Consider the following 21,915-nt stretch of genomic DNA (forward strand, 5'->3'; position numbering starts at 1 on the left):
ACTCAGGATAATATTTTCCATAAATTGCCTGGAACAGAACATCCCAGATCATTCTTCTGTTCCTTCTTGTAGATGAGTGTTATATGTACTAATTTCTAGTCAGTTGGAACTTCTCCAGTTAACCAGGACTGCTGGCAGATGATTGAGTGTTTTAGTTCTTTCATCCTGTGGGGTGGAATCCACCAGGACATGTTGATTGTGCATGCCTAATTGGCATAGCAGGATACTAACCATCTCCTCCTGGACTGTGGGGCCTTCGCTCATATCCTGCTCAAGGAATTATAAGGGCTATCATAAGGACAACTGGTCTTGATATTGATGACTGAGACAAAGAAGGCATAAGTACCTCTTCCTTTCTCTCATTCCCTGTCACTACACATTCAAAAAGCGATGGAGACACTCTTTGGCCTTCCATTTACTGAAAATGTATTTATAGAAACCTTTTATTGTCTTTAAAAGAGGCCAATCAGGTTCTAGTAGGGCTTTGGCCATTCTAATCTTCTCCCTACATGAATTTGCGATATCCTGGTAGTCCTTCCAAGTTACCTGTGCCTCCTTCCAGAAACAATAGATTCTTTTTTTTTTCCTGAAATCAAGCCAAATATCCCTGTTTAACCAGGCTGGCCTTTTTCCCTAATGATTTGTCTTCCTGCACATGGGGACAGCCTGTTCCTGAATATTTAACAATTTCCTTTTTAAAGCACATCTAGCCCTCCTGGACTCCTTCTCACTTTAGGACCAACTCCCAAGCATCTCTGCCAATCAATCAATTAATCAATCAATCAATCAATCAATCAACTTACTCCCCACTCTAAATCTCAGTCTTGCAAATAATAATTAATGGTCATTATCACCTGATGGCTTTTCAGGTAACTTTGTGCTGACCTGAGTAGGCAGTGACAAGAAGAAATGTCACAAGTCCTCATCGCCCATAAAAAAGACAAAGCAACACTATTCACAAACCATTAAAGCAAGCAAGTAGAGGGAAAATTACTAAAACAAGAAAACTCTTCTGAAGGAGGATATTTGTCTTAGAAATGATAAAAAGTCTGGACTCGAAGCACATTCATATATTCAGTAGCACAGACCAGTGCGTCCTCAGCATCCAACCAAGCAAGTCGATTGCTTAGGGCCTAGGAGAGCGGGGAACATCTGTTGTGACATCTTTTCACCCCCCTCCATATCTTCTTCCTCTCTTTTTTCACATCTCCAGACCTGTGAAGATCTGACCATGATGTCTCAAGGTGAGTTTAGACTCTGACAGTATCAATACAGCTCAACTTCAAACTACATAGGGATATCATATCAGAGCAGTATCCTCATCAAGTCATGGTTCTTCAGAGAATAATCATGGGCTGTTTGAAATGCTTCTTTTTAGAACAGGGATGTAAATTAGAAGTTAGAGTTAATCTAAATTACCGGTGCAGTTCTATTAAGAATGCCATTTCTGCAATGAACTCTCAATCATGCTTTGGCCGAAGCGTTTTCTGCAGAGTAACTTGTTCCACATCTGTGTTCTAAAATTATTGTTCATTCATGCATTTTCCAAAGAATGAAGGAAAATATTTACCATTTTACAAATTAATCACTGGTTAACTATAAGTCATCTTTCTCACCCTACACAGTTTAAGCCACGAAATAATGTTTCTGTGAAAATGCTTAAACAAAATCTTTTCTTTAAAATGTCCTGCTTTTTTAAAAAACACAAATTTCAGTGGACATTAAATCCTTCCCCCAAAATTGTTTGCTCTCACAACACTTCTTTTAAAAAAGCCAATATTTAAAATGAAAAGTCCTAATTAATGCTAATATTAACCATTTAAAACAATATTTTAAAAAGTACTTTCTTGGTCTTGTTTCGTCATGTATAGGACTATTACTGCATAGCACTTTTTTTCCATTCTTGGAAATAAAAGATACCAATACATAACAAACATGGAAGAGGGGGTTGGCTTATATAATTATGTAAGATTTATCACAATGCTGAGAAGAAACCTCCAATGAAATATCTCTCAATTGTGAAAGCTGGAAGACAAAGAATAGGTTAATTTGCTCTTCTACCTGTAAGAAGGTAGTTTTGCTTTTTGCAGCACACATCCCATGATATTCTAAATCTTTCACAGGGAATGAAGTAAGACAGGGTGAAATACTAAAAACGGTTCACCAAGAGTTTCAAGAAATGCTAACACAAGACTATTCAAAAGTCACACTAATAATTTAAAAGTTTAAGGCACTTACAGCCAGCATGTGTCTATTTTTCATAGGTACAAGAACAATTCCAGTAATTCCAATCTATCAGACTAATGATTCTGTTATAAATCTTGCTAAAATACAGAACAAAGATACCTTAAAATATACTGATACTATTGTAACAGTTATCATAATAAAGTGCCCACTTTTAAGATAAAATTTTTACTTGAAGTAGCATGAAAACTCCAGTCTTGTCTTGCAGTCAGTCGAACTTAGGCTCCAAAGAAACAAAAGGCAGGACTCTAGAAAACACACTCTATAACTGCATCTTGATTTGTGTGTCTTGGGATCAGAAAAGCATTAAATGGTTTAGGCTGGAAAGAAACTTATAGATCACTTATTTCCAGACCCTCTGCCATGAGGAGGGACACCTTTTTCTAGGCCAGGTTGAGCAAAGCTCCATCCAGCTTGGTTTTGGACACCTCCCAGAATGTCCCTTGGACAACTTCTCTGAGCAGCTTCATCCAGCGTGTCTCTAACCTCGCCATAGAGAATATCTTCCCTAAATATAGTCTGAATCTAAATTCTTTAAGTTTTTATTACTGTTTTTATCTAAGGTTTTATTACACTTGTCTAATTACTGCATCCCCTTCTCAAAATTTGCTCCTGTCTCTCTTAAAAGCCCCCTTTGAGTCCAGAAAGGCTGCTGTAAGGTGTCTCCAGAGCCTTCTCTTCTCCAGGCTGAACAACCGTACTCTCATATCCTGTCTCTAGGAAAGCTGTTGCAATCTTCTGACCATTTCTGTGGCCCTCCTCTGGACCTGCTCAAGTGTCCTTCCCTGTACTGACAACTCCAGATCTGGACACAGAATTCTAGGTGTGGTCTCACTAGAGTGGTTTAAAGCAGCAGAATCCCTTCCCTCCCCCTACTGGCCACTCTGCTTTGGATGAAGTCCTGGACACATTTCGTCTGCTGGGCTGCAAACTCACACTGTAGACTTATCTTTGACTTTCCACCCACCAGCAACCCCAAGTCGCCCAAAGGGCTGATCTCCATCTGTTCCTCCCCACCACCTATATTGATAATAGAGGTTGCCCCAACAAAGTTGGAGCACTTGATCTTGTTAAACCTAATGAAATTCCCATGTGCCCACTTCTTGAGCTTGTCCAGGTCCCTCTGAATGGCATCCTGTCTTTCAGGTGTGTCCAATTGCCTCACTCAGCTTGGTGTCATCTGCAAATTTTCTGACAGTGCACTGGATCCCTCCATCTATGTCGTTGATGAAGATGTTAAATTGCATTGGTCCCAATATGAATCCCTGAAGGACACCATTTGTCAGTGATGTCCAAGCAGATATTGACCCACTGACCACCAATTCCCTGGGTATGACCATTCAGACAATTTTTAGCAACTGTACAGTCCATCAATTTAAACAATATCTTTACAATTTGGAAAGAAGTATTTTGTGGTTTAACATAGTTTAGTTTTTAGTTAAGGAAAAAATCCATGAGCTATAAAGAAGCGATTCCCTGTAAGGACCTTCAGCTTCCTTCAGACCTGAAAGGACCAAAGAGCTGGCTGGTTTTGACCATTGACACCCTGTTGAACCACCTAAGAAAGCCGAATACGCCTCTGAGAAAACACATCTAAAGACAAAAAAAGCCCAGGAAAATCTCTTGATTTCGGCTTTTGACTGAACATTGGCCAGGCCGGGCCACACTCTGCCACAGGGCCTGTGGGGCCTGGCAGGGCCGAGCCAGGTCCTGCTCTCCTGCAGCACTGCCCAGGCCAGGTCCTGCTCTGCTGCAGCTCTGCCCAGGCCAGGTCCTGCTCTCCTGCAGTGCTGCCCAGGCCAGGTCCTGCTCTCCTGCAGTGCTCCCCAGGCCGGGTTCTGCTCTCCTGCAGCTCTGTCCAGGCCAGGTCCTGCTCTGCTGCAGCTCTGCCCAGGCCAGGTCCTGCTCTCCTGCAGTGCTGCCCAGGCCAGGTCCTGCTCTCCTGCAGTGCTCCCCAGGCCGGGTTCTGCTCTGCTGCAGCGCTGCCCAGGCCAGTCCTGCTCTCCTGCAGCTCTGTCCAGGCCAGGTCCTGCTCTCCTGCAGTGCTGCCCAGGCCAGTCCTGCTCTGCTGCAGCTCTGCCCAGGCCAAGTTCTGCTCTCCTGCAGTGCTGCTCAGGCCAGGTCCTCTCTCCTGCAGTGCTGCCCAGGCCGGGTCCTGCTCTGCTGCAGCGCTGCTCAGGCCAGGTCCTGCTCTCCTGCAGTGCTGCTCAGGCCAGGTCCTGCTCTCCTGCAGCGCTGCCCAGGCCAGGTCCTGCTCTCCTGCAGTGCTGCCCAGGCCAGGTCCTGCTCTCCTGCAGCGCTGCCCAGGCCAGGTCCTGCTCCGCCAAGCAGCCCAGTTGGCTCAGCCCATGGCACAGCCCAGCTGAGATTTCACCACCACCAAGTTCCAGCTATAACCAGCAGCCAGGCCAGCTCTGCTTGGCTTTGGGCGGAGCTGAGCCAGGCCCCGATCCGACCATGAGCTGCCAAGCCATCCTGCTGGCACTGTGGAAAATCATGCAGCTAAGAACAGAGGCAGTCCTGCAGCCCCACACAGAAAGCAACCCCATGGCTGGAACTGAACATGGCAGGGGCCAGAAAACAGCCATGCAGTTAGAGTGGCAGAGACTGCATGCCCATCCACAGGCCCCACCAAGACATTAACTCCTCTAGTACACAGATGAAACCTGCAGACATTAATCTTCTCTTGAATGAGAAAAAAAGGAAAGGATGAAGACATGTAAAGAAAATAACATAGAGACACCAAGGCTGGTAAAGAAGGAGCAAAATCCCTGATGGAAGAAGAATGAGTAGACGCCTTAGTCTTGTAAGGTGAAGATACAATTGATACATCCAACTCTTTCTTACCCTGCAACTCAAGAAATGCATTGTGGGGGTGTAGCATTCTAATGACAGCCTTGAGCAGAGGCATCTGTGTTAAAGCAAGCAGATGTTGAAGAAGTTGTGATCCAATTAGAATCTTGAATGGAGAGAAATGAGATAGAAAACCTTGCCCCAGGAACAGAAGAAGAAAACCTCTGTTCCCAGAGATAAAAGAAAGCAACTTTTTGTTTCTATACTAAAAATAGCTCATCCTTAAAATTGTACCCCAATAAGCTGAAATGATCCATGGGGGTAGTTGTGGGAAAACTACCCAACCATTGGAAGTTCATGACTGCAGATTTCTGGGTGGATGCTATTAATGAAAAATCAAACCACAAGAGAACTCTTTCTTCTGGAAAAGAAGAAAGTCTCTCCATGGCATGGCAGGAGAGACTTGTCTCCCTAAGTGGACAACTTCTCTGAGCAGCTTCATCCAGCGTGTCTCTAACCTCGCCATAGAGAATATCTTCCCTAAATATAGTCTGAATCTAAATTCTTTAAGTTTTTATTACTGTTTTTATTTAAGGTTTTATTACACTTGTCTAATTACTGCATCCCCTTCTCAAAATTTGCTCCTGTCTCTCTTAAAAGCCCCCTTTGAGTCCAGAAAGGCTGCTATAAGAAGAAAGATTAATTTAAAAGTGGTGAACTGACTGAAAATACCAGATTTGTCTTTTTACGTTGCCTGTGGGAAAATAAAAGAAGAGCTGGGGGGAGGAGAAGTGTTCTGAAGGTTTTTTCTGATTTCTTATACTTTTTCTTTTAATTCTGTTAATAAAGTTTTCTTTATACCCTTTAAAGTTTTGAGCCTGCTTTGCTCTCCTCCTAATCCTTATCTCACAGCAGAAAATGAGTAAATAATTCTAGTGGGTGCACTGGCGTTTGGCCAGCACTAGTCCCAGTACATGTATCAAAGACCTTACAGAAGTCCTCCCAAAATCCACAGCCCTTCCTTGGTCCACTGATGGAGTAACTTCATCACAGAAGGTTTGTTCAGTCAGTTCTTTTCCTGGTAAAGACGTGCTTATTGTCTCAAATCACCACCTCATCTTCCAAGGGCCTTAGCAGAGTGTCTAAGAGGATTTTTTTCTGTGAATTATTGTATTAACAGACAAAAATTCTTCCAATATCACGGCCTATAATTGGAAGTATAGAGGAAAAAATTGCCTCTGTGCCAGCTTTCCTTACCAGATATACCAAGACTCAGAAATGTCTCTTGATCACCTTTGAGCTATGTGTTGCAGCATCATCACTGCCCACATGGAAAAGCAATAATGGGCAATAGTCTATGGGACATATAAGGTCATGAAGATTCCTTGGAATTGCTAGGAATTATGGGATAGAAGAATGCCTGTAAAAGTAGAAGCTTTCTCCATAGGAAGACTGCATACAAGTTATGTACCTGGTGATCCTTCAGCTGTAGACTATCCAAAATCTAATCTGCTCATTTATATTTTGAGAAATTTCTCTTTCCTTCACAATGCTTCTACTTTACATCTCCTAGATACTGTTCCCTTTCACCACATTTGATTCTTTTCATTACCTCTTTGCAAGTTGGCCCTTTCCAAGATTACCTTACCTTCTAAAAGAACAAATCTATAGACTTTCTGCACCATATTTCATGTCTGTGTTTTCTGTTCATATTAAAAACTCTCTGCAGGACAGACCATCCTTTATCTGACAAATGTTTTGTGGGTGTTGCTTGGCACTTGGCATTGCTGCAGTGAATGAGTTATCTAAAGCAGGGGAGTATAGCAATTTTGTCAAAAGAATAAAGTTCTCTCTATTTACCCAGTTCCTATGCTTGGTGGAAATTTAAATGTAAATTAATACAAAAAGATATTAGCTCCATATTTGATTTCAGCTCCAGTGGGACAAGAAAGCACTGATCTGCAAGACCATTTACCTCCACTTACTGTGAGAATACCTCCTGGGGAAGAGAGATTAGAGGTGGTCTGAAGTTAATTTTGTGAGTAGGTGCAGAACTAAAGTGAAAATTCAGAAAAACAGCGCAAAGCAGGACAGTAGATATTCATTATGGAAATCAAACCATACTTCAGGACAGAGAGCTTCTTTTTCATCTTCCATGGCTTGTTTCGTAGTGTGGCAATGAGTTTCTTTTTTTCTTCTACTTCTTCTTTCAGCTTGGCCAACTCCTCCTCTGTAATTGGCTCCTCCTCAGATTCAGAATCAGAGCTTCAAACAAAAGCAGGAACAAAAAACATCACCAAAACTCAGATAGGACAGAAGTTTTCACAGAAATGTACACTTTTTGTTAATTCCTGTTAAATTTGAGACTAGATAAATGACTTCACACTTGCACAGAAAGGGGGACACACTTTATTTATTTAGACTTATTTACTTTAGTTTGAAAGGCAAAGCCTGCGTGCAAAATGCAGAGCTGCAGGTGAACCAGCACTACACCTTCAACATCGCAGGGACAGTGAACAGCACTCTTGGAGTAAAATCTGACAGTATTTTATTGTTCCTGCAGCTGTAATCAGCCTCCTAAGAGTCCAGCTCAAACTCACAATGGTCAAGTGAGGATGCTATAGCTGCAGCCATGAAAGTGAACTCCTCCAACTTAGTGTGTCACAGTAGAGAGAAGAGACAGTTAAGACAAATTTAAACACTAAATTATAATCTATGCATTTACCAAGGCATTAATATTTCATAGATGGGAAAAATTCAATGCCATATTGCAGCAAGACCACAAGAAAGCAGCAAGCCCTCAAGGAAAGGAGGTGCAATTGTAATGGTTTCTCCAGATGTGTCTGTGATCTGAACTTATTATCCATACATCAGTTTGCAGTATCTTTGCAAAGAATTGCTGATTAAAACAATATTCACTTTCCTAAAATCTGCATAGATACCCTTTTCTGTGAGCAATCTTGCATCTCATATAATGGCATGTAGCAATTCATCAGCAGCAGGTGTTTCCTCTTTTTATAGCAGTGAGCAGGAAAATGATAAAAAGGAAATCAATAGACTGACTTTCTGCCCTAAAAAGCTGACAGTGACAACTACCACTCAGTGACCTCTTGGTGATAGTAGTTTGATGCATTTCTATCTGTTCTTGTTGTGCTGTCTTTAGCTTCTTTTGTTTATTTACTTGCTTGTTTATTTGTCTTCTGAATGTTTAAAACTGTACTGCCAGTTTGTTTGGGGCTTTTTAATGGTTTTCTGGCTTGATTGGAGAAAATTCATTCTGACTTTATCAAGCAAGTAGTTTTCAGACTTTTTTGCTCATACTTCACCTATCTGAGAGTCTGATCTCAAAAATCTGAGAGCTGAATGATTCATTACCTAATGAATAGGTTCTATCTCCTGAATAATTTAAGAATTATTAAACTTTTCTTCTATTAAAACAGACAAAAGTGGTCTTTTTAGAGATCAAAATTATATAAATGACACAAGAGTTTACCAGCAAGAGTATTTTATAGGGTTTTAAGCAAATAAATAAAATAAAAGCAAAGTACTTTCTGAAATGCAGAAAAATACAAATTTCTTATTGGCCATCTACCTATAGTTATCATGCACTTTAATTATAGCAGAAGATTAGGGGAAGAGACGAAAACTTTCAGACACAGAAAAGTTAGCAAATGAAAGAAAGAGGCTTCCATAGCTGCGGGTCAACCTGCTATTAAAGGCTAAAATGCTATTTATTTTCACACAGACACAGAATCACAGAATGGTTTGGATTGGAAAGGACCCCAAAAATTATATCTCTCCAACCCTCTCTGCCATATGCAAGTATGCCATTCACTAGATCAGGTTGCTCAGGACATCATCCAGCCTGGCCTTGAACACTCCCCAGCTGTGGGCCGTCCACAGCTTCTCTGAGCAACTTGATCCAGTGCTACACCATACTCTGAGTAAAGAATTTCTTCTTAACATCTAATCTAAACATGTTCTCTTTCAGTTTAAAACCTTTGCCTCTCGTTCTGTCATTGTCTGGCCATATAAAAAGTCTTTCTCCCTCCTTTTCATAAGCTGCTTTAAGGCACTTGAAAGCTACAGGGAGATCTCCCCTGAACCTTCTTGTCTCTGGGCTGAACAATTCCAATTTTCTCAGCCTGTCCTGCAGGAGAAGTGCTCCAACCCTCTGAGCGTCATTGTGGCTCATACTGAATAGATGGCCATCTTAGAAAGTTGTACCCAACAGTCTTACCATTTTGGGCTTCACATGGCAAAAACATGGCAAAAAAACAGTATCACAGAAAACTTAAAGAAAAACTGCTACTAAATATCATATCTATTTATTGTCATAACAGTATTGTGAAGAGTGAGTTGAGAATGATATGAAAACTGAAGTCAAAAGGATAGAAGATAACAAAGTGATTTGTGCATAAAATTTAGAGGGAGAATACAAAGAGAGTCATGTCTTCATGAAGAACAGAAGGGTTAAAAGAGTCTGATTTGAAAGAGCTCAGAATCCATTGTTGCAATCAGCTGCTTTGTATTTTACAAAGCTGGGGGTGTGCCTGATATTAAACATTTCCACCAATGGAAGATTGCTGGGTTATGCAAAGCTGGAATTTGCTGAGTTACAGTGCTGCAGTGAGAGGGCTTTGTGCTAATGCAGTGAGCTTACTGAGAAAAGGAAGCTTAGCAGAACACAAGACGTCAAGTTGGGATAATATGGGCTTTATGCCCTTTGCTGGCTACTGCTTTGTTTTTCTTTACAAACATGTCTCTTCTTCCTCTCTTCACTTTCCTTTGGAGCCAAAACTATAACTTTAAAAATCCAAATTTCAGAGTTTCTTTAAGAAACCAGTTGTGTTTGCATTATGCAACCAAACTTGGTAGAGCAACAGCAGACTTTTCCTTTAGCTCAAGCAGTAAAGTACCATGTTATTCAAGTCAGGAAAAAATAATAATAATAAAAATTCTGTCTTCTGCAACCAAGTCTTAGGCTTTCATAGAAGGTTTTTATTGATACATTTAAAAGCCAGACGGGTTCATTTTGACCTGCAGGCTAGCATAAAGCATCAAGCGTCAATAAACATCTTGACATCAAACCCCCATCCTCCTTGGCTTCAATTCAATACACACCTAAGTCAGTAGAGCTCTTGAAATCAAGTGCTTTTTCAAGTTACACACATAATGAACTTCTTCATTGTATTCATCTGTTGTTTGGTTTTATGATCTTATTATATATCTCTATTTTGTTCTTAGATTCATCTCCTCTTTATGGGTGTAATATACTCTTTTCTTCATTTCTGTGTATGGCGTTAAAAATTAGGATGAAAATGTTTTCTTTGAGCTAGGATGCTACAGGATAAGACTAGTATGATTTTGAGAATATGGCATGACAATTAAATAAATTTGACTAGACTTGAAATCTTTCTTTCCTGATTTTCATGTAAATTCTATTTATACAGATAATCCCCATAACGTTGAATGTCAGTTAATGCTACTCAGTTAGAAAAAAGAAGTACTGTCTTAAACTTCCATGTACCTCGAGGCTTTCACAGAAGTTTTATACTCTTGAGCGAACCTAATAGTAGTCAGTTTATTTACTCACACACAGAGCAATGCAGTAGGAAGAATATAATCCCATTCCTATTTTTTTTCTCATGTGTCTGCACAGTTTCTAAAATCAATCAGACAAAATGAAACAAGGCAGTAAAAAACTAAACCTGTTTTTTTAACCCATTAACATCTCTGACAGTGAGAATAAAGGAGAAATTGGTTTTTTGGGGTTGATGATTACGAACTGTGTAGAGCAGGCCCTCCTCACACCCTCGGTAACAGTTAACGATCAGCCTCATCAACAACCATTAACATCTAAGAACAGATTTAAAATTTACCCAGAAAGAATTCCTTTCACCAAGACATTTCCCTTGGAAACTCACTACCACAAATTAACCAAGAGTGGAATATTATGTCTTGAAAAAAAACAAAACAACTAAACCAAAAATCAATGCAGAGTTCTTCTAAGATTCTCTTGTGACCTTTATGTAGAATAAGCAGTGCATGAAGAGGTTTTCCTAATTTATATGAAATTTACTGAGGGAGAAGAGTGAAACTGCAGCAGATTCTACTGACTTGTACTGTGACCTCACCAAAATGGGCAATGTTGATAGTTTAGAAAAAGCTACAATGACAGGGATAAATACAATATGATCTCTCTGTCAAATACTTTCACTTTTCATTTAGTGAAATGTTTTTTGTGCTTTCTTTCTCAACTTCTGATTTTGCTCTTTTTTTCATGCTGAAACACCTTTGTAATTAAAAAACTTCATCAGCAAGGCCCATGTTTAAATAGTAGAGAGCATTTGTTGAGATAGATCCTCACAGATTTGCTAGACAAGCTGTATTTCTATACTGCTAACCTTATTTTCCATTCTGAAGCTTCACAAGCCCTTTATCTCAATCACAGCCAAACTGATCACCAGTCTGCTATCTTTCATTCTTACATTATTTTGTTTTTCCTTTTGAAAATATTTTAAAGTATTCGTATTTTCAGCAGGTGCTGCAAGTCTACAAATACTATATTCTTGAGCTATTTTTGAGAGTGTCCTCAGTTTTTTCCTCAAATGTTGTTAGACTTACTGCTTTAAGAACAAAGTCTTGTTCCAGGTAGCAATTTCAAGTTATTTAACCCAGAATTATGTATTTTAATACTAAGAATTTTGGAAGACAACGAAAAACATTGTATCCTTGTTCAATTTTCTATTTTCAGTGGCCTTTTAAAATTAATGTTGATTAAGACAAAAATAAGCAAAGGAGCATAGGTTTACACAGTCAGGACTGTTGCTATGTGAGTACAGGGAACTGCACAAAGGAGTATAATTGCCACCACAGTGAAGAGCCATCAGAAAGTAAGACTTTAGGTATTCTCATTCTCATTGGGAAGGCAAATAAAGTCGAAACATATAGAAATGTGATCACAGGCAAATTAATATAATGGCATATGTCACTGTATTTTTTCTTTCCTCTTACTCCTGCTGTGCTCTCCAGCAATGCCTCTGGGAACAAATCAGCTGTAACAACTGCTGAATGAGGAGTGGGATTTTCTCTCCCTCTCCACTGAGATAAGTGTGCCTAGCTCCATTTGCTCCCTTGCACGTTGGTCCCAGGGAACAAGCATTCCCCAAGCACAAGAAGGGACGAGGAGCAAGGGAATGCTAGGATGGCAGAGAAATAGAAATATTTTTCTGAAGTGGTTCCTGTCACTGGAGACTTCTAGAGACCCCAGGTTGCATTAGATACTTTGGAAAGTTGAAAAGTGATATTCCAGAGAAAGTAAGTGAGAGACAGATTCGAAAATCCCATCTCAGTTTTTGGTTCTGACTTGCTGAATTTGGCTCTGATCTTAAAAATCTGGTTCACAAGAATCTTCTAAGAAGCATCAATATTTTTGTTCTATACTGGAAATAAAACTTGGCTTTCTTGGAGGATTATTACCTTGGGGTTTGGGGCATTTTATTTTTGCAGAAAGAAAAAAGCAGGGCAGACCTCACCTGTTATTACCTCCCTCTACCTCTTTCTCTTCTCTGTCATTTTCGCTCCCCTTCTCTAGCTCATAAACTGGGGTGTAACTAGATATGACTTTCTGGAAAGTTCTCATTTCACTTAGCCATCATTTCCCCCTTGCAAGACAAAGAATATCTTACCAGCTCTAATTTGACTATCACAACTAAGGGGGTCATATTGACTCTTGGTATGTCACAGCTGTAAGTGAAAACAGGTTTTATGTAAGATAACTATGGCTTCATTATAAAACAAACAAACAAACAAACAAACTTAATTACCCTGATCCTGATTTCTTTTTGTCCTTTTTCTTCTTGTTGGCCTTCTCTTTTTTTCCTTTTTTATCAGGCTTTTTGTCCCCTTTCTTCTCATTTTTACCTTTCCCACCTTTACCCCCTTTCTCTTCTTCCTCTTCCTCATCATCTTCCTTGGATTTCTGATTTGCCTGATTCTTCCTGGCTTTTGCAGGTTCCATATCAGAATCACTGGCCTCATTTCCAGCTGCTCGTCCTCGTCTACGGTTTCTGTGCCTGCGATGCCCAGTTCTCCTTGTCCCATCTTCATCATCCTCATCCTCCTCATCACCATGCCTGTCTCTCCCTCTGGCATGCGCCCTTCTGGTTCTTGGTGTTGCTCTTTTCCTCCCTTTATCTGTGATTAATTAAAAAACATTTAAAAACATGAGAGGAGGGTACATGCTAGAAAGAGAACTTTCCTTCTGCTTCATTCTTACTAATAATCAGAAAGCATTTGTGTCTTGCCTCAAAGTAATCCACATTACTGACCTGTTCCTTTGGCAGTTTCTTCATTCTCAACGGCACTGCCTTCTTCATTGTCATCACTTCCATCTGTTAGTGAAAAAAAAAGACCAGTGCATGTGAAGGGTAGATCAATCATTAGGAATTTGGGGGTTTCAATAAATTCTTGGCAATTGTGGCTTTTTTACAACATTTTACAACCTAGCCTTTTGGAGCATTTTTGGAGCACACCTTTTCAAGAAGTAAGATGATGACAGAAAAACTAGTTAGTCTTTCCTTCAGCACTCAAATAAATAAGCCTCAAAGGGACACCAGGAGGAGCTCTTTCTTATGGAAGCAATATATAGGAAAGGAGAATGCTAAAAATACCCTAAAATTTGGAGAACAAGGATGAAAATTCTTCTCAGACAATTTTATGAGATTTTCTTAAACATGAGAGATAAATAACTGGCTGAGATTAAAAAATACTAAAATAATAATATTCTGATTTGACTGACTGGAGCACATATAGTTCCAGACCTGCAGTGTAGCTGAAGAGTGCAGTTCCAGAAGAAAGAGCAAATTTACTCTCAGTTCCAACAACCAAATCTTTAAGCACAAGGACAAAATTTGATCCAACTCACTTGTATGCTCTACACAAACAACTTCTATTCTATCACTCTGTCACATGAGATTTTTTTAACATTGAAGGCTTTAGAGGGATGGTCTATTTATAGAAGATGGTACTGTTTCTGCTTAGAAAAATCTTTGATTTGGAGTGGATCCCTTGTTTAAGTTTTCATTTTCAAAATGTTCAATAAGAAACAATGTCTGTGCTGCCCATCAATAAGCAGAAAAATATTCACTTCATTTGGTACACATGGTACACTTTGAAACTGCAATCATAGATTTATAGAGAATAAACTAAATAATAAAAATACCCTTGTATGTATTATATCCATCATAATATTTTATTAGTGTGTTCTTTGAACATGTTGGCATGAACATATTAGTTAACAAGTAAGTAATCTGAAACTGCTTCTTAAACTGCAACTGATATTCCCTAGGAAAGTTTCTTCAGAAGCAATACTTGAGAAGCCAGGTTCTAATGGGCCCTTTTGAGGTTTTTTTGAGCTTGTAAGTGTGAGAAAACACTTCAGACATATAGGTAGTGTTTATAGAAATAGATGGTAGTAGGAAATTAATAAGAAGACTAACAGAGATTACCATGAAATAGTAGAAGTAGGTAGCAGTCATTTTACTCCTATATAATCAGTATATTCTCTGTGTATATTGTTTTCCTCTGGACAGGTGAGAGGTGCTGATCCTTATAGTTGCATTTTTCAGGTGAGAAACTGCAGGTATCTTCCTCTTTCAATAATTTCTAACATTTCTGAAATTTTCTTTATATTTTTTCTTCACACATTCCCTGGTTCCCCAGTTTCTTCTGTAAATTTTACTAAGCCACTAGCAACTCATTGAAAATTTACACACAAATTGATTTATTTAGGGACTACTGTGGCCAACTGTGAAGGGCAGCCTCTAGGCTTTGCCTCATATGAAAGAAAAGGAACAGAAAATATCAGGCTGCAAACAAGAAAGAATCCGGGGTCTTGTTTCACTATGCACAGTAACAGGAAAAGTGTTATTAACCAGAATTTAACTGGCATATAAAACTGAGTCTAACTTCCCTACGCAAAACCTCTAATTGTAATTAACACTTTCTACCACTTCTACAGGATCTGCACAATAATTTTTAAGACTATGTAAAAACATTGTCATTATAATTGGAATGTGACAATAAGTGCTCCGTTGTTCCTCCTGGACACATGCCTCCTGCTGCTGACAGTAACAGGATCTCCTTTGATAAAGACCATTGTGCTTCTATTGAAAGCTTGCAAAGATGAAGACAGACACCTCTAAAGAGATGCTTCTCATGCAACAGTAGGGCACTATCTCTTATTGAAACAAAGGCTTTGGCTGACCTCCTATGGCAAAACAGAAATTTTCAGAAAAGCACTTTATTCGTTAGAGAGTGTCCTCAGTGCAGCCTGATGAGCTCATACAACAAGCAAACAAACGGAAGCTTATCATATGTAATGAAACATGCATCACCATGAAGTCTACCAAGCTTGAGTTGACGTCATATTGACATAACAAAGACTGTGACAAGGGATTGTGAGACACAGAGACTTAAACAAGGTAGAAGATAGCTGTTGGAGTCTGTTTAATTCTAGTTGCATAAGGATAGCAAATTCACTACACTAAAAATTTGAGATAAAATTCTAAGCTAATTTACAGATTTCAGACTGCTTGAAAAAAGCGTTGAAAACATTGCTATTGGTAAGCATGTCTGTAAGTTCTGTATCTTAACGTTTTTTTAATCTGAATAATCAGGCACATAAGTGATAAAGAACAGTTAGAAAAAAGAGTAATAAAAAGCCTATAATCAAACAGAAACAGAATTGCCATAAAACAAACCTGGAAAGCATGACCAGTTACTATATAGGATTATCAGCTCGAAGTGGGTACTATAGACATGCCCAGCAAGCACCAGTGCGCCTTCAAAATTTACGTCTGCAAAGATTTAAAATTGTATCTCCAAACTGAATTTCATATGGAGATACAGTGTGTTAATAGGAAGACTCTTAGAGTTGTGTCTTTCTCATTCTGATGTATCTACAAATTAAGAGACCTCTTCCAGGTCCTTGGGTATGACATAGATGCATACAGACAGCATTTTGCTGAAGCTCAAGATAGAGCTAAAAGTTATTCACTGTGGCAGCTGTGATAGCAGTTGGTATTGTTTAGAAGAGAAAATAATCACTGAGGAGAGGGAATGGAAGCGCTTTGTCACCCTGAGAATTGTTCTGAACCACATACACACATGGGTTTATATTGCAGCTACCCCTGGCAACTTTTATTTCAACAGGCCACATTAATAACTATTTGTGTCTGTTTTGCACTTATTATTGAAAGAGCAGTTGATAGTTGGCTGGGTATTTGAATAATAAGAGACAAAAAAATTTTACCATATGGAAGAACATTAGTAGTAGTAGTAGCAGTAGTAGTAGTTGTAGTAAGTGATTCCAGGTCATAAACTCTGTGACACTTTACAAAGAGGAAAGGAACAAGCTAGGCAACTCACAATGCAAAAAACAGGCTTGTGTAAAAGCTTGTTTCAATGAACTACAGGAGAAGCATTTCAACAATATTCAAACACAAATTACGCTTCATGATGTTTAGCACTTAATTTCAATATTCTGCTGTAAACCACAACATAAACAATTAGTAGAATGCAGTTCTCAGGTACTGTATTAGCATCATACAGGGTCCCAAAATGTATTTTTTATGCTTTGGTTTGTTAAAGTTAAATTGTAGTATTCATTGCAGGGAAAAAATCCTCATTATATGGGAAATTCATATACTAATCTTGAGAATTTTCAAACAGATCGTGTGATCCCACTTATCAAAAGTTCAGTGAATCCTCCTATAAAAACAACTAAGTGCCACAAAAGCACTGTCTAGAATTACTAATTTTTCCAGAAAAGGGTTGATAGAACCCCTTATCTTCACAGTATTAATATTCATGGACTAATAGCAGCCTTTGACTCAGATAACTTGAGTTAGTGTGACCCAGACCAAAACCTCAACTGCTACACCTTCCAGGATACATCATCTTGTCCTAATTACAGTGTATTAGCATATGTATCATTAAGTATATTTGAAAATATAGCCCATAACTCATATCCATAATTAACTTTTAGTCTAGGAAATCAAATTGCTTTCTTATTTTTTTCCCAAGTAGTTTAAGGGAAACTTTCTCATCTTTCTAGATTAAGGGCAGTGATAGTGTAATCTAAGTAAGCTATCATTTTACCTGAGTGTTATTTAGACTATAGCCATAAATAAGACTACAAGACCTAAAGAAGGTGTCCTGAATAGGGGCTCAGACTAATCTGCAAGTCATAAGGCAGAATATCAGACAGATAGGAGGAGGCTCCAAACATTGACATGGTGGCTGTTGAGGAAACTATGGGCAGAAAAAGCATGCATAACACCATAGTCTTTGTTCTATAAGGTGTCTATCTATCAGATCATAAGAATTTTTTTACCCTTACCTTGTTTTTCCAAGTCATTTGTACACCTTTTATCAGAAGCTATTGCCCAGATTTCATGCTTTGGATGTTTTTTGAAATTTATGCTATACTGATACAGTTTTATGGATCTTTCACTGTGAGAGGGAAAATAATTCTTGAAACTAAATCATAGAGCATGGCCCATTCTTGTGATATCTATGCTCCCACTACTACTGTGTAATGCTGATTACTGCTAAGCAATTCTGCATTTTAGTGCTACAAAAAATTCAGTGGAATGCAAAGTAACTTCTATATCAAAAAATGCTGTCTGACTACTTGCATATGTTATAATATATATTACTACTTTATTAGTTAATTGTCAAGCCAATGAAATGGATCATCTGCCAACAGAGCCTAGTAAAGCAATTACTGTGTTTTCCTCTGAACTGGACTATGTCTTTCAGTGCTGGAAAGACATCAGCCTAGATAGATAATAAACTAAGTGTTCAACAAGAGGAAATGTCAAAAATGCAAGGTTGTATTAGACAAAAAATGCCTGGCAAGTACTAGTCCAAAAAAAAGGGAAATGTTATGTAATACTCAGTTTGTATTTACATACATTTCCATGTTATTCATTCTAAGAATGGATATATGAGTGTATCTCACAACACTTCTGTAATAATAAATTACACTAGAAGTAATCCCTGTGAAATACAACAGAAGTAATATATCAATATACCACAGAAAGTCCGTTGGAAAAGTGAATTAGTGCAGACTTCAACTTCCAAGACCTTAACTAGAGACCCGATCCACTTAGTCTCTTTCCAGACTTTGGGAAGAACACCTTGGTCCACATCACACAAGTGCCTTGGGCACATAAGAAGAGAGATTGAAACACACAAACCTCAAATAAAAGTTACATTTATGGAGTAACCATAATGCTCAATGTTTCAGCCTATGCTTTATTTTTCCTCTGCTTTTCCCAGTAAATGTCACAAATTTTTCTTCCAGTGAACAAACATAAAAATCACACAACTCAAAAAATGTATCCTTACCAGCAATAGCTATGAATTTATAAAGTAAAATAAAAATTTATATTCACTGGCTAATATATTGCTTATTTATCCCATCTAAATTGAAAATACCATAAATACCAGGATGAAATATTTATGCTTCAAAGTCATAAGGACATCTGGGTCTTGGAAGACTTACTAGTCCTGCTGTGCCCTGCAGACCTGTATGCCTGAATTGTTTCCAGAAATTGTCTCTGGGGCAATGGGTTTTCCCTCTCTGCAGTAAAGAAAATTCACCCACCTAATATTTGAAATGTTTGAAATCAATTTTTTAAAAATACAGTTGGGGACCATAGGGAGAAAATTAAATTCATTCAATTCACATCCATAAATAGCTCATTTCTTCTCCATTGGTAAGAAAAAAATTCCTGATTTTCTACTGAAAGGACAGAGACTGACCTCACATAGGTCATGTTGACACTGTAGCTAGCATGGGATACATCATCTGATTGCTCTCTCCTCTTTCTGGTTTCCTTCTCGGCTGTACTTACACAAGGCAAGGTTTGATAGCTGTCTCTCAGTTTAAGGGTCAGGACTTCTCCTAGGCTAATCCTCCCTTCAGAAATAAATATGTCTTTTATTGCATTATTTCAGTGCAAGGATTCTAAAATCTGGTATTACTGTTACAAATCTCACAAAAGGTAAGGGGGAAGACAATCCAATGAGAAGCCCCTCAGTATTTCACACTTTTCAGGGAAACATACATAAAAGTTTTCAGGCGTCTGTTCCTTACTCCATCTCTGTGGATACACCTGTGTCCTCCGACCTGTGCCCTATAAAGATCTAACCTTGGAGGGCTTTGCCTCATCCAAGGCTAGAGAGCTGAGAAGCTTGCAGGGCACATTGGGAGCTGTAATAAAACAAAACACAGCACTTGCATTCATCACACAATATGGTAGTGGTGAGATATTTTCCATTTTTGTTGCAGTCTTTACTGCAAGAATTAGGATCAGAATATTAAGTGTTCAGTGTACCCTGAGAAGTCTGAGACTGCCTCAAACCATACCAATTTGGCCTTTTCTGGTTCTGAAATGGGATTTATTTAGCTCATTGTCATTCACTAATAATGATGTTAAAATGAGAAGAACACATGATAATATGGAGAAAAGAGTTTATATTCAAGTTAAAAACGAAAGGTTCTTAGTGGATGTGAATTCAGTCAATTGTATTTTTTACTGTATCATAAGACAGCTCCTTTAAGGTTGATAATTAGAGCTGATCAGCTCACCACATAATCTTTTCACTATATTTAGAGGGTAACAGACACTTTCCAACTGCTCCTTTTTAAAAATCCACTCTTGATGATTTTTCCCTAGGTTGCCTTTTCCTGTATGAGATGCCGGGAAAAATGAATTCACATTCATGTACTCAGAGCAACGAACCATACATCTCCTACTGCCTTAGACTTTGCAGCAGACATGCTGTGAAACAAGACGAATCACCAAATCAAGAATGTCTTCACTTGAGATAAAGGTACCAAAAAGCAAAAATGCATTATTTGAAACTTGCAAGAATATCCCTCAGGACTGTGATGATTCAAAACCTCCTGTAAAGAAACTGCAACTAGATTAGTACTTGAACTCTGTGCTATATAACTCCAGGCCCTGGATTTTTTAAGTTAGAATTGGATTGACAACTACATTCTGGAAGTGTCTCATAGTTATTTGTAATGGAAGTTCAGCTTTTCTAGTGTTCTGGAGTCATAATGCAGCCCTAAGTTTACTCACACGATCTTATTTCCAAATACACACATAACTGTCATTATGATTGTTAGATTTGATTGTAAATTATATATACAAGATAAACTTTCATGGGAAAAAAATGTGTCAAAGAGTGATCATGATTCAGGGACAAAAGTCTTTATCTTCTCCAGGTAAAAAGTGTGCAGTATTTGCTTGCCATGGGAATGATATCTTCTATAATTCAAATTAATAATAAAGTCACTGAATCACAATACAAGTCAATTCAGTCAGGTATTTTCAAGTAAAAGGTGGATTTTTATGGTAAACTTAGAACCTTTCTAGTCTTAGAATTTGTTCATTATAAATGCTTAGAAAAATGTATGTGTATATGCTCATAATATTTCTTACGGAAATAAGAATTCTTTTGTGGCCATTAAATGTTTTGCTTATCCTGCATTGAATTTTGTGATTTTCTTGTGCTAAAATGAGTTCCATTAGCATATACTGCTTGAAAATTAAACTGGTCAGTAAAGCATTGTAGAAAAAAAAATTGGTGAAGAATAATAAGAGGAGCTCAGACAATAAAAGGAAGCAAATTGGATGGACTTTAAATATTTACTGCCTGTTATATTCTGTCAAAATGCTCAGCACTCCCTTCTGATGCTATATATTAAAGTAGAACATTTTTTATTATTACTGAATATTATAATGGATTAAAAATCTAGAAAACCATTTTAGTAGCACCAGGCCTGGTACTTAGAAAGACCTAAAGAATTAGGTCCCTAGAATTTTCTTCCATAGCGAAGACAAGAAACATCATTCTTGTTGCATACAAAAAGATCCTTGCTTTAGAAAGAGTAGAACTGCTCATGAGAACTGAGAGCACTTCCCATATTAGACTTGCTTTGCACATTGCCAGAATAAGCCACCAGGCATTATTATCCTACAAAACATTTCTTAGATCCAGAACAGTGTAGCATTAGTATAGAAATACTGTTAATCTTTCTGTGAAGAATTTTTGACATTTCATAATAAATATTGAAAGCAGCAAGAAAAGGAGGCATTGTTTTTGTGTACCTTACAGAAGCCACAAAATAGTACTGTTTTCTTAGTCTTTCCTGCAAACTATAAGTGTAGTTTACAACATATAGTGTAAGAAAAGTAACAACGCTGTAGTCACAATCTTTTGATTTACTAATCAGTGAAAAGCCACACTATCATGCTACTAGCCATAAATAAAACAAATTTCTGAACATAAGTTAATGAATTGTGACTAACAAGATTTTATATTAAAAATAAGCAGAAGAAAACAGAATTTTCACACTGTTGAGCTACATGCAGAAAATGAATATGTGCTTAGGTTGCATAATTATATTCGTAATTACCATTTCCTTCTGTTGATTTGTCCTGTTTAGTCATCGTGGTGTTTCACAGGGCTACTTCAGGTGCTGGATACACAGGAAAATGTCTGAAAGCTGAGTGGCTCAGGATGAAGCATACCACAATATCATCCTGCTTGTCACTGAACGGATGGCGCTGGTGAAGTTTCACTCACTGAAATATAAGAAGATACTAATTTCGTAAGTGATAAATCTTTCATGAATGTTTAGTTTGCTATTTGGGTTTGGCATTAAAAGAATCAAAGAAGTTATTCACCTTCTTTACTATTACTGCTGAAAAAACTCTTCTACAATGTACTTACTTATGACTAATACTAATGTTTAAGTGCTTAAGTGCCTTACTGAGGAAGGAGGTTCAC

The 21,915-nt window shown here is 38.2% G+C and overlaps 1 protein-coding gene across 1 annotated transcript in view; it reads right to left on the reverse strand.

The window, feature by feature from the left end:
• Positions 1 to 21,706, reverse strand: part of TMC1 (transmembrane channel like 1) — a 59,484-nt gene extending 37,778 nt beyond the window's left edge. The window contains exons 1-4 of the mRNA XM_056514647.1: positions 21,542 to 21,706; positions 13,371 to 13,433; positions 12,867 to 13,236; positions 7,162 to 7,302 (exon numbers count right to left, since the gene is read on the reverse strand). Of these exons, the coding sequence (XP_056370622.1) occupies positions 7,162 to 7,302; positions 12,867 to 13,236; positions 13,371 to 13,433; positions 21,542 to 21,575 (608 nt within the window). The 5' untranslated portion in view covers positions 21,576 to 21,706. The remainder of the gene's footprint in view (positions 1 to 7,161; positions 7,303 to 12,866; positions 13,237 to 13,370; positions 13,434 to 21,541) is intronic.
• Positions 21,707 to 21,915: the final 209 nt, after the last annotated feature.

The sequence above is a fragment of the Oenanthe melanoleuca genome, chromosome Z (assembly GCF_029582105.1).
Source record: "Oenanthe melanoleuca isolate GR-GAL-2019-014 chromosome Z, OMel1.0, whole genome shotgun sequence".
Lineage (NCBI taxonomy): Eukaryota > Metazoa > Chordata > Aves > Passeriformes > Muscicapidae > Oenanthe > Oenanthe melanoleuca.